At 37.0% G+C, this 16,087-nt stretch overlaps 3 protein-coding genes across 4 annotated transcripts in view; 2 read left to right on the top strand and 1 right to left on the bottom strand.

Annotated features, from left to right (window-relative positions):
• The window catches only part of parn (poly(A)-specific ribonuclease (deadenylation nuclease)), an 8,149-nt gene extending 6,153 nt beyond the window's left edge, over positions 1 to 1,996 (top strand). Inside the window, exons 23-26 of the mRNA XM_024259832.2 lie at positions 18 to 136; positions 879 to 948; positions 1,025 to 1,158; positions 1,380 to 1,996. Of these exons, the coding sequence (XP_024115600.1) occupies positions 18 to 136; positions 879 to 948; positions 1,025 to 1,158; positions 1,380 to 1,426 (370 nt within the window). The 3' untranslated portion in view covers positions 1,427 to 1,996. The remainder of the gene's footprint in view (positions 1 to 17; positions 137 to 878; positions 949 to 1,024; positions 1,159 to 1,379) is intronic.
• A 725-nt stretch (positions 1,997 to 2,721) lies between these two features.
• LOC112137207 (RNA exonuclease 5) overlaps positions 2,722 to 16,087 on the bottom strand; it is a 40,977-nt gene continuing 27,611 nt past the window's right edge. The window contains exons 1-19 of one of the 2 annotated variants that reach the window (XM_036211768.1): positions 10,384 to 10,481; positions 9,762 to 10,025; positions 9,537 to 9,663; positions 9,343 to 9,454; positions 8,804 to 8,911; positions 8,640 to 8,728; positions 7,945 to 8,060; positions 7,635 to 7,773; positions 7,163 to 7,257; positions 6,974 to 7,076; positions 6,791 to 6,879; positions 5,657 to 5,765; positions 5,465 to 5,581; positions 5,247 to 5,384; positions 5,036 to 5,128; positions 4,641 to 4,947; positions 4,395 to 4,567; positions 3,454 to 3,590; positions 2,722 to 3,372 (exon numbers count right to left, since the gene is read on the bottom strand). In XM_036211768.1, coding sequence (XP_036067661.1) covers positions 3,303 to 3,372; positions 3,454 to 3,590; positions 4,395 to 4,567; positions 4,641 to 4,947; positions 5,036 to 5,128; positions 5,247 to 5,384; positions 5,465 to 5,581; positions 5,657 to 5,765; positions 6,791 to 6,879; positions 6,974 to 7,076; positions 7,163 to 7,257; positions 7,635 to 7,773; positions 7,945 to 8,060; positions 8,640 to 8,728; positions 8,804 to 8,911; positions 9,343 to 9,454; positions 9,537 to 9,663; positions 9,762 to 10,025; positions 10,384 to 10,433 — 2,436 coding nt within the window. In that variant the 5' untranslated portion in view covers positions 10,434 to 10,481 and the 3' untranslated portion in view covers positions 2,722 to 3,302. Of the gene's footprint in view, positions 3,373 to 3,453; positions 3,591 to 4,394; positions 4,568 to 4,640; positions 4,948 to 5,035; positions 5,129 to 5,246; positions 5,385 to 5,464; positions 5,582 to 5,656; positions 5,766 to 6,790; positions 6,880 to 6,973; positions 7,077 to 7,162; positions 7,258 to 7,634; positions 7,774 to 7,944; positions 8,061 to 8,639; positions 8,729 to 8,803; positions 8,912 to 9,342; positions 9,455 to 9,536; positions 9,664 to 9,761; positions 10,029 to 10,383; positions 10,482 to 16,087 lie in introns of those variants that run through there. The other variant, XM_024259383.2, reaches the window with a different exon arrangement.
• eri2 (ERI1 exoribonuclease family member 2) lies at positions 10,789 to 16,034 on the top strand. Its single transcript, XM_024259385.2, has 9 exons — positions 10,789 to 10,997; positions 11,266 to 11,330; positions 11,423 to 11,503; positions 11,586 to 11,713; positions 11,809 to 11,971; positions 12,083 to 12,183; positions 12,949 to 13,030; positions 13,128 to 13,216; positions 14,436 to 16,034. Exons 1-9 carry the CDS (start codon positions 10,975 to 10,977, stop codon positions 15,831 to 15,833), a joined length of 2,130 nt encoding a protein of 709 aa, XP_024115153.1. The 5' UTR covers positions 10,789 to 10,974; the 3' UTR covers positions 15,834 to 16,034.

Here is a 16,087-nt window from a genome sequence, read left to right as displayed (position 1 = left end):
CTCTATTCTCTCTGCAGGATGAGGAAACGCAGCATCAGCCCGGCTTCGGGAGAGCAGGGAATGGAGGACGCTCTGACTGCAGATGGATGGAGCCACTACTCCGATAACAAAGACGGCAAGAAGATGAAGCTCGACGGTGTGTAAAGCTCACTCACTCCAGTGTCTTGTAGCATTCAGGGAGATTTCCCTCAGGAATGGAAACGGAACCAGGGGCTCCTTCCCGTTTGTCTGCCCCTCACAGCAACAACACCTCAGCTACTTAGTATAATCTGTCAGCTGAAAGTCAACCTCAACATTTTATATGAAATGCAGTTTGATCAGAATCTTGTCAGAAATTATTAGACTAGAACAGTAAGATTTCTTAAAATGTTTAATAATCTTGGATGTATCCACATGCAGATCTTTCAACATAAGTTTATGAACTACATAGGAGTAGTTACAGATTAGCTGATCTGTTTTGATCAGCTGTTGAAAAGGTTGTAAATCAAATAAAGGAGTCCTGATACAACTATTAATCTAAACTGTGTTGCTATAGGGACTGAACAGCTGAAACAGAGGCTTGTTCTTTTCCTTAAAGACCCACCCCTAAAGAAATGGTGTTCTAAATATGTTCATGTGGCCTCTTTCTGATGATGGACATCTATTAAGTTGAGAGCTAAAAATTGCATTTCAGAGTATTTTTTTTCTTTCAAATCGTGCTGATAAACATGACACAACCTGATCCTTTGGCCTCTCTCTGCCTACCTTCATGCCTTTAGATAACAAACACTTTACACTAACGGTAAAATGTCACACAAGATGAGTCTTGTTAGATTTTGGCTTAATTGTGGTGTTTTTTGAGAGTAATGTTGAGTTTGATGAACCATTTCTTGTTTTAGATGCATGTGGAAAGGCCAGTGTTGAGGCCGCTGAGAGCAAGACATCCGAGGAATGGTTAAACACAACGACGTAGGTGGAAAAGCTCCTCTGATTCAGTTGTTTTGTGTTTAAAGATTATAACTTTCGATGTGTGTTTATTTTGCAGGAATAAACAATATTCTTCCAGCTTAAGCCCAAGTCCTGATGGTTCAGATCCAGATAGTCAGGCTGAAGGAGCAAAACGACCTTCAACAACCTCTGGGAGGAAAAGTCAAAAGAACAAGAAAAAGAAGCCTGAAGGTGTGTGAAATTCACAAATCATGTTGATATATATATATATAGATATATATATATATAAATATATATATATGTGTGTGTGTGATTAGTTTAATTTTAAAACATTTTTGGACAATTTCTTTAAAGATTTTGAAAATCGCTTTAGTCCAGCTACAATTTTCATGGAAACATATTTGTCTCAATGAAAAGCTAACTTTTCCTTTACTTTAAACCATTATTTTCAGCACCTGACTCTTCAAGCTCTTTGTTTGAAGTCCCGGAGGTTTGGTAGCAACAGATGAAGGGCAGAAGGACCCCTCTCCACTCTGGGCTCCCGCTCAGAACCTCCTCGGAAGCACTTGGTCCCTCACAGCACAGAGTGCTGCATGCATGGATTCATTCGTTCACTCGTAACTGTGAATGCAGCGTCTAAAGCAACCAGCAGAACTTCTTCATGACAGAGAACACAAGCCATAAGAGCAGCCATACTTTTTGATCCTGCACCTGGAGGAAGTAGACCCGCCTCCTTCCTTCTGGTGCCACACTGTAGATAATAAAAGTGCAACCGTTTTCCACAGCAGCAGTCACTGTGGACTCATTCCTAAATGTAGATGGTTTTGTCTCCTCCGCGGTGTGTTTACTGTCCTCTTCACAGAGGTTTGTGCAGGAAGATGTAGATTTTCAGAAGTGACTGTTTACCTGTAAATTGGTTTCATAAAGCAAAAGTTGCTGTGCTCGACATTGTCCAGTTGATTTTTGACATTTTAAAACAGTCACGTTTTGTCATTTTAGGAAAATTAACTTGCCGTTTTTACTAAAACACATGGTCTTATTGATAATATTGTGACATTTATATTTGGTGGCTTGTTTTTGATCATAAGTGTTCTTTCTTTGTATAGAACTGATTTTGTTTTTTTCCTTTCATGTTGGTTTTGTAACTATGGAAACTTGCAAAAGTTGTAATCATTAAAATGGTCATGTTTTTGTATAAGAATGGTCAAAATATTAAATATTTCCTTTAAAGAGGGGGAAAAAATTAAAGATTCTTTTTTATAATTATTTGTAAAGACGTCTTTTTTTTTATTTATTTTTTAATTTTTGACAGATTCCCATAGCTGTGTCTGATTCAAGTTGATGGTTTATCATGTAAAAAAAAAAGTGAGTTTAAAAAATATGCCTTGTAAGAAATAATTTTATTTAAAAATATAACTCAATTGAGAAGTATGGAGCCCATAGAGGGACATTGAAGTAAAAACACAAATTCTGGTTACTATCTGATGCGATCCAGATGGTAACCAGAATATATATATTTTACCTTATTTTTATTTTTTTTTTAGGGGCTCTATACAAAAGTCCCACCTATGTTTAGCTTATTCCTCTGTGTTAACATTTGTGTTTAAAAAATAATAATTTTAAAGGTTATTTTGGATTCAAATCAAATGAACTTGTGAATAGATTATACATAAAAATTGGGCATTTTTTATTGCTATAATTCAAAACAGCTTTAAGGTTGAGAAGATCAGAAAACATTTTTTTATATTTATATAACAGTAATCCCACATCTCCTGATTTATTTTTCCCTTTAAATTTATTTTATTTTTTGTAATTCTTTATGTCTCCTTAAACCATAGAAATCTATTTTACAAGAGAAGAAAACTATCTTTTGGTTTCCAAATATATTCACTATTATTCTATATAGTAGATTTTCTTACCGGCTCCAACACATTATGTTACAGTTTTTCCAATCAGTTTATCTAATAAAACATTTAAAATCAGTACATTTGATTTCCTTTTTATACCTTTATTTGTAAAGTCTTTATGAAAGCTTAAAACTTAAAGCATGAATGAGGGATATGTATGAGCAAAGCTTCATTACGATGGAGCTTTAGGGCCACCAAAAGAAAAAAAAATTTATGGGTTTTTCCCAGTAAATTTATGACTTTTAATCGCTTAAATTTACAATTTTTTTTAGCATGAATTTACAAGATTAAAAGTTGTGAATTTACAGGAAAAAAGTAATACATTTAGCCTATGACTTTTAAAGTCATAAATATGATTCCATCGTACTTCATAAATCTCAACAAAAACAAAAAATCCTTGTGCAATCTCACATAGAAGGCCACAGTTTCTGAAATGTTATTCAGCTTAGGCTTCTGGGTTGCAAGCGGCTAAAGAAAACACTTTGTTTTTGTTTGTTTGACCTCCAGCAAACACAAACCAGGATGTTCACTCTCCATGCTGCAGAAAAACACAAAAGCAGAAGAATTTAAGCCATTTTTTAAATCAATGAGCTCGTTCCAGCGGCTGTGTCGTCTTTACCTGCCAGCTCCAACCAGTAAGACTACAGACAGGGTAACGTCTGGGAGCGATCGGAACACTTTTCCCAGCTGGCGGTCCAGCTTCTTCATCATGACATCAGTTCCTTGATTCTCCTCCACAGGTTTTGTGGGTGTTTCCTATGTGAGATTTAAAATAATAAATAAATTAGACAATGTTTAAAGACCCACTCCGATCATCTTTAGATCGATTTTTAAAGCGTTCCCAGTGCTCTTTTAATCATAACTATTACATTTTTAGGCAAAATCAAAAGACAAAATTTCTCCAGAACAGCAGGAGTTCATCAGAAATTTCCCTTTGAGTTGTGGGCGGGACTGTAGGGAAACCCCGCCCCCATTCCTCTGCCGTGGAGCTTGTGGATCGCCCAGCGCGTTTTCTACATCACAAATGATCTCTTTCAAATTACATTTTTTCATCTGCTCCTGATTGACACCCGTTTGAATTCAAGAAATACTCATAATTGTAATTTTAAGCTTAATTTTAAAAAAATATATATATGTCTTATCATGAGAAAATTTCATTTTCATTTCATTTCATTTATTCATTTATAAAGCACCTTTCACCACCAGCCAAGGAGGCCCAAAGTGCTGTAAACAAGAAAATACAACACATAAAAATCCTTAAAACAATTTAAAAATAAATAAAAATAAAAATAAGTTGCTAATTGCTACAAGAACATGATAAAAACAGCATTTTTATTGGAAAGGATTTATTTGATAAAAATGTCAATATTCATGCCTCATTAGTAATCAGAAAAGTCAACTTCAAACTGATTTAACATTAATGAGTGTGCCAAACTTTTTAATAAAATTAATGATTCTTTATATTTAATTTAAGGAAAACTCAAATGGGGGAAATGATATTGTGGGGAAAAAATAATAATTCTATCAATTTCCCAGAATCCTTATGTATCTTTTCTGTACCTGAGGGCAAATGTTGAGTATCTTCTCATCTGTGCCTTCAGCTGATGTTGTTGTCGCGGCAACCCATGTGACTAAATGAGGCGGAGTCAAGGATGGGCAAATTAGGTAGTTGTCTTGCTGTAGATCTTCAGAGGAGCTGACAGCTGCTTCTTTGCCCTCTGGACTTCCAAACTCTGTTCCAAAACAAATCCTTGTTAAAAATGTAAAACTTTGACTGAACTCTCACACAAAATACAGAAAACTCACTTATGAAGGCATGTTTGGCACATTTTCCAGATTTTTCCGGCACCGTGATGCTCTTCACCGCACCAAAGCGACTAAACGAATCTCTGACACTCTCTTCAGACATGAGGGGCGACTGCCCGTTGATTTTTGCAGCTGAAACCCCATTTTCTGCTGCTAAGCGTTTGCCATTTAAACTATGTCCATTGAGCTGCGTGGACGTGCTCCGACTCAGGACGGCGTAGAGAACACGGGAACTCAGAGGATCGCCCTCCAGGGCGTCAAGATGTAGATCCAGGTCTAACGTGGACTCAGACAGCGGCCTCTGCACCTGAAATAAGAGATGAGGCTCGTTTTAAAACAGCCTGCAAGAACGTTACAAACGGATGTAAAGGATGAAGAAAGTAAAGGAGATCCACCTTAATGGGCTGGCCCTTCACATTCAGTCCATTTAAAGTTCTTAAAGCGAGCACGGCTCCCTCCAGCAGCTCATACTCCACCTCTGCATGGACCTGAAGAGCACAATTAGCAATGAAACAGTTAAAAATATAGATTTGTTTCGCCCAAAAGTTGAGAAAACTGTTCAAAATAAGAGGAAAGATAAATAGAATAGAGCTGCAGCAAACATACTCTGACACTCGTGTTCAGCATCTGAATTCTCCGAACTGCTCCACAGCGGCCAAACAGCCGCTTCACTTTCTTCTCAGAGAAACCTGCGGGGAACGGCCCAGCAAACACCACACACATGCCTCGAAGGTGTGCGCACACCTGTGGTTTGATAAAACGAGAAACGTAAGAGGCCAACCATATAGTAGGAAAAATACTACGACTTGTATGAAAAGCCGTACACTCCGGTGCAGCTGCTGCTGGTCAGGGAAGCATCTCTTCATGTGGTCCAAAAACGAGGAAAACTGAAGGACGGAGAGGAACGGCTTCTTGGTTTGTCTTTTGAAAGACGCCAGCATCTGTGGAGGGGAAACAGGGAAGACGAATAAGATGAAGAACCACAGATTCTTCAAACTGAATGTTATTTTTCTCACTTCTTTGTCAGAGATGAACCACTGCTGATGGGACAGGTCCAGACTAATATCAGCTCGCTTTCCTAAAAAGGTTACTGAGCGACCCAGAGTCTGCAGAACGTCAGCAAACCTGAGTGAGAAAGACAGATGGAGGATCTGTCAAAAACATCTGAACATGGGCTGAGGTGGAAAAATCAGCAAAAAAATAGACTAACAATTAAAGTTGAGATTTTTGTGTTCATGATGATTTTTGCATGTTTTTCACTACATACTGATCTGACCGAAGCTTCACTGAAGTTACATGGTGCACTATTAAAATAAGATCCAAGTTTAGATAAGAAAAAAAAACACAAAATAAGATGGGTGTTAAAAAATAACTAATTTAGATATTGAGTTTAACTGATCAAAAATGTTTTAAAAATAGGCAACAAGATTTATAAATGAGCATTAGTCCATGTTTACCTTTCTATTGAAACCCGAAACTCTAAGTGTCTTCATTCTGTGAAGCATCATGGGAGTTTTTTTCCGGAGGGTTAAGCGACGTGAACCCATGACCTTTTGCCATTTAATGTTTGTAATATAAACCATCAGTTCAAGAAAAGGAGCTGAATGATTGTCTATGTTGTAGTTTAGATAAACTAATTTAAAAGAAACATCAGTAAAAGAGGGGATAAAACAAGATGGTGAGAAATGTGTCACATGAAAACATTTTAGAGAAACAAAGAACAATCTGCTCTGATTTATTTTGTTTTTTATTTCAATAGGAGAAATTTGGAATTTAAACTCCACTATTTCAGGAATCTATGAATAGATCCCTATGAATACGAGCAGAGTAGAACAGAATAGAGTACAGTAGAGTAGAATGAAACAGAGCAAAATATAACAAAATAGAATATAACAGTTTAGAATAGAATAGAAAACAACATAACAAAACAAAACATAATATAATAGAATAGACCATAATACAATGGAATAGAACAGAATAGAATAGAATAGAACATACAACATGGCAAAACAGAACTTAACAGAATAGAATAGAATAAAACAGAATATAATAAAATAGACCGTAATACAATAGAATAGAACAGAACAGAACAGAATAGAAAACAAAAGAATAGAATAGAATAGAATAGAATAGAACTTTCTTTGTCGTACCTGAAACTTGGTGTGAGGATGGAAGTGCAGTCAGGAGGTTCTTCCTCCAGCTTGTATCCCCAAAGATCCTCTAGATGGAGCTCAACAACCTGACAGTGGGTGATAAAAGACACTCTGGCCTATTTGAACATGATGGCTTGTATTTTGCTCATACCCATCGTTGTGGTTTTAGTGAATTTTCACCTGACATGGTCCCCTTTCGATGAAGTACTGAGCCAGTTCCAGAGCCGCTGCAGCGTCCTCAATGGGATCATGACCTTCTCTCTCTTCGGTTTGAATCTTCTTACTGCCAGGTGACAGGACAAGTCCACTTTCAGCCTGTTCTGACTGACTGAAACTGAAGAGGAGGAAAGAGGGAACTGAAGAACTCACTCTAGAATCGTCTCAGCCAGAACCTTCAGCTTAAATTTCTGTCCCAGTTCTCGTTTGTAGAGAAGCGAGGTGTCGATCACATGTGGATGGATGACCTGCAGGAGCACAAAAACACAAAACAGGTCAGAAATTTAAATGCTTTAACAGAATCCCGCCAAATTAAAGCAGATATTTAAATAAAAATACTGTGGGAAAAAAAGAAAAAAGTCCCATTATATTAGGCATAATTAAGATCATTTAATGTTTTATTCATTTTGTAAAGTGCAAAGTCAAAGACAGTTGGGAAACTACACATTAGATTTTTATACTTTATTTAACAAGATGTTTTTATAGAAACACAAAAAGAAATAAGATTTCCAATTAGGAAAACTTATTTTATTTGTGTAGCTATTCCCGTCTTCCTGATGGTTGAGACATTCTGATGAGTCGTGAATCCCAACTCTAATCTGAGCGTACAAGGCTCATCTCTCACCTTCAGAGCCGCGAGATCGTTGTTCAAGGAATGTCCCACCAGAACTGCGTCCCCCGGCAGCAGCTCCCTGAGTTTATGCTGCACCTCCCTCAGAGTGGTTGTGATTGGTCGCAACATTGCTGCAGTGATGCCAGAAAACCTGTCAGAGAGCAGCGTGGAAGTCAATGTTTGAATGGAATACAACAAACAAAAAATATGCTTTTACTGCAAAAACAACAGATGTGCACAAGTTTTAATCACACTCAGTAAGCTGCAAAGCTCGTGCATGGAGGCTGACGGAGGATTTATTTAGATGTGTGTGTGTGATTACTTTGTGAGATAATTAAGGACACGGTTCTGCGGTTTCACTAGTTCGTCCATGATGCACTTCCCACAGCTGTCCACTAGAGACACGCGGGTCAACTCGTAGCCCTTTTCTGTTAGACACTGTGACAGAAACACGAGGACAAACATGCTCAAAGACACACTCTTCTGCAGCTGAAAAACATTTACTCAATTCCTTACATCTCTGTACCAAAACAAAATGAGTTATTTATAAGAGCAAAATCTTGTTTTATCCATAAAGGAAAACTTTATTACAAGCAACAGACATTGAAAATGTGCAGCATATAAATGATTTATTGCACATTTTGGCTATTATGGCTTAAAGAAAATCAGCTTGACTCTTGGGTTGGATTACATGCACAGTGGATGTCCCCTTGACCTCCAAAATACAAAAAAACAAACTTCCATAAGGTATTTGTGCTCATTTCATGTATTTGTTTTAGGCAGATAAATAAAATTATTCTCTTTTGCTTCATTTGTTTGCAGGACTTTACCCATAAGTTGTTGAGTTAGATGATGAATACATTTCTTAACTTTTTGAGTTGAGCTCATTTCAGCTTTTTAGCAACTTCTTAACTTAGATAAACATTCAGAATATTATGTTAACGAAAAAACTTCTAACAATCCTAAAGTAACAAATAGATTTTCAAAGAGAATGAATGATTAGTGGGAGCGTCTCACCATTTCACAGTCGAGTCCATATAGAGGACTACAGTCTGAGACACAGTCGACTGAATCTGTGCACAAGAAGTCCTCAAAACCTACAAACCCTGGATCACATGGAATAGATAAAGGTAAAGAACATTGTCCATCTTCATTTGAAATCACTTTTCAAATGTGTTTACCTTTGACAGGATAGTGGCTTTTTATCCTCTCCTCCTGGGTTAGAAGATATGCTGTTAGTCCTTTCTTCTCCATCCCAAATTTAGTGACAACTGGATGATTTTTCAGAGCTAAAACAGAAAAAATAAATACAAAAAAAGGTAAAATAACACAGAAGTCGAGATAGAAAAGGAAATTGAGCAATTAGATTATATAAAATATATCAATTCTAGCATTCAGCAGTCAGTGATGCTGCAATCCACAATGATTACATTATAAAGTACAGAAGTGAACTTTTGTTTTGGACCAAATAATTATTTTCTGCAATTTATACACATAAACTCTACAGAAAAGAAAAAAAAATCCTGGATTCTGTTTTTACATTCTATTTCTCACAGCTGACATGTATCTCTGACCTCATCTTTTAAATGGGACAAAGTGCAGAATCTGTCTGTCAAATGCTTTTCTACCCCAGTGTTTATATTTAAATATATTTTTTATTATTATTATTATTATTATTATTTTAATGTAAAAAAAAGACAAATCCATGCAGAATTGTTACCTTTTTTAAGCTTATCATTTGGTCTGGGAGCTGATATGAGGTCAACTTTAGGTACTTCACTGCTAAAGATTCCAGATGCCACATTGTTAGGCGGTGATGCAAAAGTCATCCTCTACAGTAAGAAGGAAAGAGAAATTGAGACAGAAGTTCACATGAATCATAGTTGTACATTTGTAACCCCTTTTGTTACTTACAGTGGAATAGCTTGTCCTGAGATGCTTCATCATGAGGTAATTCTTATAGAAGAGATTCTGCGTCACTCCCTCCACGATCACAATGTTTACACCCGTTACCTTTTTATGATGGCGGAGACGGCACCAACTAGTGGAAGCACAGAGAATGGTGGGATTACTATAGGATTTTGGGGCATAAAACAAGATCTAACGCTGAAGGAACACTAGAGTGTCACGTTTTCCAACCTGGGCTGCTGCAAGCCGGCTGATTTCCCCAGAGCAGCAAAATGGATCAGCTCTGCCAGCTGAGAGAGAGAGAGTGGTTGCTGGAGATGATGAGATCGCACTGAAACTCGTGGTGAAGCAGGAGGAGGTCCAGGCTGCATCACATCTTCCTCCAGCTCCGTCTTTGGCCTTTTGACCATCTTTTGTGCTGCAGGGGTTTGGATCTGTCTCTTCTTTGAGCTGCATTGTATTGAGGAAGAAGATTCCATGTCCAGAGTGTTATTGCTGCTGAGAAAAACATTGACAACAACAAAATAAATCATCATTAATATGTGTAGTTTATAAATGCATGGAAAGCTTATAGTTTCTATTCAAATGAAAATAAAATCAAATCTGTTGATTTTCAGATGATTCATATTAAATTGGTTTCTACAAATTAGAACGGTTAGCTATGCTAGTTTTTAGCAAACAACACCAAGAGGTCTATATGAATTGTAAAGTCAAAACTAATCACTTATAAGCTGGTCATAGTGAACACTGGTTTCCAGTTTAAATTTGAACAGCAACCATCAATAAATAGCAGTGTTAGAGTTCCAACATTGGATGGACTTTACACTGAAAAAAGTATCTCAGGGATAAGTACGTGTTCAATTTGTTGCAGAAAGCCATTTTTCGTGTTTTAGTGGATTCCATTGGCTAAAAAAGTAAAGATAATGTAAATACCAGATGTAAAGAGGTCCAGCTGAACCATTACCAACGTGGGTTACAAGTGAGAGAGCTAGTAACACACTGCTAAAGCGCAGAGATCATTTAGTTTCAGCACTTCCGGTTTCAACATACAAAAATAAAGTTTACGCATCGTAGAATGTGTTTTTTACGATGTTTTTTGCTATTTTATTAAATGTATATGCTTTTTGTATTTAAAAATATATTCTAATTCGCTTGTGGCAAAATTATAACATATATTGAAGTATTTGTGTGAAAGTTTTATGTTATTTTCACAATTGCTTACATTTATTTTGAAAATAAAGTCCAAAAACCGGAACAACTAATGACAATGGCAGCACAAATATTTTATCTGAGCTCGACCTACTGTACTTGCAGGCACTACCAATCAACTTCAGAGCGAAACGCGTTTTGAAACTAGAAGCGCGACCGTGAGAATAAAGTGTGGTAGCAGCAATATGTTTAGATAATGAAAAATGTCCAACGAGGTTCCATTTAGGTAGCAACGATGTCTACGAAGAAACTAGCAAAGTAAGTACACTAGCATGAAAGTTGTGGTGATTGATTGTTAACCCCCAAAGTCAGGACTTTTGTTTTGAAAAAGGGCTAAAGTGCTAATTTTATAAGCTACTACAGTATCCTCATTTGAGTAAACCCTGGTGCAGAAGCATTTCTTTTTCCAAAAAGCATCAAACTACAGATGGGGTTTGTAAATATAATGTAGTCAAAAACTATTTGAACAAAGAAAACAATAGTTATCTTGCATTTCAGATTGATTAACTTCAGATTCTCACCACAGGACATTAGGATTAGTGAAGCAGAGGAGTAAAAATGTTTCTTCTGCATCGAAAAGGGTTATATCAAGTGAGTATGAATATTCTATATTTTTAATCAACTGCACATATATTTTTTTCTTATTTGACTTGTGATTTATTATATTTTTTACTCCTCACAAGATCAAATATTTTCATACCTGATTGTGATCGACTTTGAGTCTACTTGCTGGAGAGAAAAAAATAACTACAGTCAAGAAATCAGTAAGCAACCCCGTTGTTTTCTTCTTGATTGCCGTTATCATCAACGTGATGAAGACGCCACTGTCTGCTCTTTGTCTTACAGTTGAGTTCCCGGCTGTTCTGCTGAACACCTCCACAGGGGACATTGATTCAGAGTTTCACACTTTTGTTCAGCCCCAGGAGCACCCTATTCTTTCAGAGTTCTGCACCGAGCTAACAGGAATTACACAGGTTTCTATACATACGTACAACTATTTGAGGTCCATAATAGATCAAACCCATGCTTTACCAGATATTGACAGCCTTCTGTTTACTTATGCTCACAGGTGCAAGTGGAAGCAGGTATCCCGCTCCAGATATGTCTGCCACGCTTCAACCGCTGGCTACAGAGCCTGCAGCTGGAGATGGGATTCACATTTCCTAACAAACAACAGACATCCTCTGCCTCTTCTTCTGCACAAAAGCTTTGCACCTTTGTAACGTGGTCAGGTAAGCATCCAACTCACTTGTATTCAGTTGCTTCAAACTCTTTGATTTACATTGCTGGAACTATTAAATGTTTAATTTAGTCATTTCTACTCCCACTCCATTGTGTACCAGACTGGGATCTTGGAGTTTGTTTGCAGTATGAGTGTAAACGCAAACAGCTTCACAAACCCGATGTTCTCAACAACTGGATAGACCTGAGAAGTACCTACAGGGTAAGAGGGTTTAAGTCTTTTTCTGTCAATAACTTTATGAATTCTTAAAGACCTACACCAATTAATATAGTATTTTTACCATGTTCCTGTTGCATTTTTCTGATGATAGAAAACATATATATAAAGACAATTAAAATCAAAATTGAATTGAAAAAAAGTTTGTATTTGTGATGTTGAAAACACACTGGGTGGGCAACAAGCTCCTCGCACACTCCATTCGAATCATGCATCAATTTGATGATGTCTAGATCCACATATGTCTTAATTTTTCTCATCTGAGCTGGCTTCTGGGTCAGAACTGTACAGTTGGATAGCTCCAGTAACTGTAGCCGTGTTTGTAGCACCACCGATGTTGGGTTAGGATGCGTGTAAACAGAGAGCTCTCAGCTACAGAAAGGGGGATGAGGTTGCTCTGTGCCAACAGTCCCACCTCCAACTAACAGAGGTGAATTTATAATGAAAAAAAACCCCAAACATAATTATAGTTAAAAGACCACTGGGAATGCTTTTAAAAATAAATCAAAAGATGATCAAAATGGGACTTTAGCATGGTTAATACATGGGGCAAATTGTCAAATGATAGTAACATACACACTTTATAGTTAAACCTTTTATGAAAAAAAATAAGTTATATAAAACTGAAAATATTGTCTTATAAAAAGGAGTTAAAGGTTGTTTTTTTTTTTTTAACTGAGTCTAATAAACACCCACATTTCTTGCCTGATTAGCTTCTTTGGCTCTTTTTTCTTCTTCTCCTTCATCCAGATGTGGTATAACAGGAAACCCAAAGGCCTGAACGGCGCATTACAGGATCTAGGATTACTGTTTGATGGCAGAGAACATTCTGGTACCTATTAAGAGACTTTTATTATCAATAGTTCTACATACCAAGCATCCTTGTGCCAGCTTCTTTATTTTAAGTCCCTTCCTCACTTCCATCTCAGGTTTGGATGATGCCAAAAATACAGCACGGCTGGCGGCCAAAATGATGAGGGATGGGTGTGTGATGAAGATCACTCGGAGTTTGGACAGGGTGAGTCCCCATCGGATGACTGACTTCACCAGCTCCAACGCCTGGAGTCCAAGCAGATATCGTTGAGATTTTTTTTTTTTTTTAATTTTAGAATTACTACTTGTATGAAATAAATTAGCTTTTCACAAAGCGATTCTAAAGATTTCTTTGAAAATTAATCAACAATTTAGTTGAAATAAATCAGTTAAAGGGGGGTTAACCTGTATTTGTTCAGGTTCATGATTGAAATTTAAAAACAAAAATAAAATCTTTAAAAGAAAAAAAACAGCTTTAATAGTAGTGCTGGGAATGTATGCACAATAAATTGATTAATCTTATTGAGTATTTTTTTTTTTTTCATATAAAACCAATTTATAATTTTTTAAATCAAATTAATTTGGTTATGGTTATGATTGGACCCAGCAGGTGTAAAAAGAAATCAGGCAAACCAAAGTAAACAAAAGTTATGTATGTAACTACGGTTCTGTGAATCCGGGATGACCGACAGAGATCCCGATCCCTCAGTTTCTTGTGATCTCGCGAGAAATGTTTGGGACCGCCCTCCCAGTGTCATGTCAGGAGGTCACTCTGTTGTCAATAAATTCTCAAACTACACATGTGCGAGAAGGATCATTTAGAGCTTGAAACACCACCTCTGGCAGTCAGGAGGGATGAAATAAAACAGCCAACTTCCAACTGCTGCATCTGGACAAATTCAGTTATTTGGTCACACAAGAACCAGGAAACGCCCTTTTAAAAACTTCTTATCTAGATAGGAACACTTCCTACAAACTTTCCTGCACCCGATCAGAACAAATTATTTAGAGGAGAACACCTAATAATGTGAAATCAGATACTCTGAAAAAATACAGAGAAAAAAAAACTCCAAAAAAAGACAAAATATTGAGCATCCTCACAGATATGAATACAGTTCTCCAAAAACTAGTGATGTAAACTGGACAAGAATAAAACTTATGTTAATAAAGTAATGACTTCTAATTTGAAAACAACTTGAAAGTAGTTTTTTTTTTTGCCTGAAAAAAATAAACATTTTACATTAAAGAAAAATCGATTGATAACTTTAGATTTGATAGAAATTAATTTTTAAAGTATAGATCCATTTCATATCAATTACTCAATTTTTTATACCAGTTTTGATTCCACAGACATCTTAGTAAAGTAAAGCTTTTTTGTTTTCCTCGTTGCTCATTGTACTTTTTTTTTTCTTTCTTTCTTTTAGACTCCAGTAGTGGTCCAAAAAAATGCTACTCATCTGATAGAAAACACAAAAGAAAAACTGACCGTCAGTAAAAATGAAGATGGGCCGTCCACCAGCAAATCTTTTCTTCCTAAAGTTTTAAACAAAGCCTGTCAAAAACAGACGTTTCCAGAGAAGAATAATGAAAGTTCAGCCGTCGTGGTGGGCTCCACTTCACTTATAAAATCTGTTCAAAAGTGCGAAAGCCTCATTTCACCAAAAACATTACTGAACGCCCCACCAGCAGCAGCAGCACTGTGGGGTCACACTCGCACACCACCAGCTGCCCGCATGTCATCTACCCCCATGAACCTTCACTCAACACACAACAGCAGCAGCCATGTTTTATGTTCCACCACTATTAGCTGCTTGACTGATGTACCTCAAGCAAATCAGCGCTCTGATGCAGCATCTGTGGATGACATGGAGGATGTGGAGCTTCTCGTGGACCCAGAGGAGCGCTGTGGTTCATATGATGACGTTGTGTTGGAGTGTGGAGAAAATGAGGGAGATTCAGAGTTTCATGCTGGAATCTGTGATGAGGAAGAGTCTGAAAACTCACACTCATCCAGGAATGATGTCACAGTTGGGGTGAACTTAAAGGAGCGTGGAACTGTTGTGCAGAGGAACCTTGGAAATATTTTACAGAATTCATTAATCTGGGAAAATAAGATTTTAGTATCGACGAGGAGTGTCTTTAATCCCAAAAAAGAAATGACAAATCTTGTAAAGTCCGATCACTGTTTTGCGGTTCCTAAACCTGTTAACTGGAGGAAGCAAAATCAGAGCAAAATTGTCCCTTCCCCAAAAGTGCAAGAGAAATCCTACAAAAATAATACAAAAGATGTACTTGGGACAAATTTCTTGGTCTCAAAAAACATTTCCACTCTAAATATTATTTCTTCTAAACCCAAACCAGATATCACTAAACATGTCCGGCCTCTGAATTCACCTTTGACCATTTACTCTGAACCAGAAAAAAGATCATCGTCTGTCTCTCTCCACACACCCAACAACGTCCTCTCCACTCTACCAACCAATTCCTTCTCCTCTCATGTTAACCGTTCCTGTGTCTCTGGGACAACTAAAGGGCAAAAGATGACCTCCCCGCTGTGCGCCTGTGGCAGGCGTGCAAAGCGGCAGGTCGTGTCAAACGGCGGTCCAAACCACGGGCGAGGGTTTTACTGCTGTCCGGTCCGCCGATCAGGAGGCAAAGGCAAGATGGAGAAAAGGTGTGACTTTTTTAAGTGGGAGTCGGCTCTGATGAAGAGTAATGCAGTGGATGCTTCTGTTTTCAGGTCCTCCGTGTCATTTTGTCACATGAACTCCTCTCTATCACACTATCTAGCTAATAAAGCTCAACTAAGAAAGAGCTGTTAAAGATTGTAAAGTATTGTCAAATACAATTGAAACTATAACCTTATTCACTTTTTTATAAGTAACTTTGTAAAATATTTTAGAACTATAACAGTTTTCAATTAACTATAATTGATTATGCCAAGATAGATTTCATCTTTTGATTATTTATAGAAAAAAATGTAATAACATATTTTTTAATGGTGCTTTCCAGCATTTTTATTTTAATTTGGCTATTTATAAAGTTTTGTTCTAGTAATCAAATTAGGTGGAGCAGA

This window comes from Oryzias melastigma, linkage group LG1 (assembly GCF_002922805.2).
Source record: "Oryzias melastigma strain HK-1 linkage group LG1, ASM292280v2, whole genome shotgun sequence".
Taxonomy (NCBI): Eukaryota; Metazoa; Chordata; class Actinopteri; order Beloniformes; family Adrianichthyidae; genus Oryzias; species Oryzias melastigma.
This window is presented reverse-complemented; position numbering and strand designations above follow the sequence as displayed.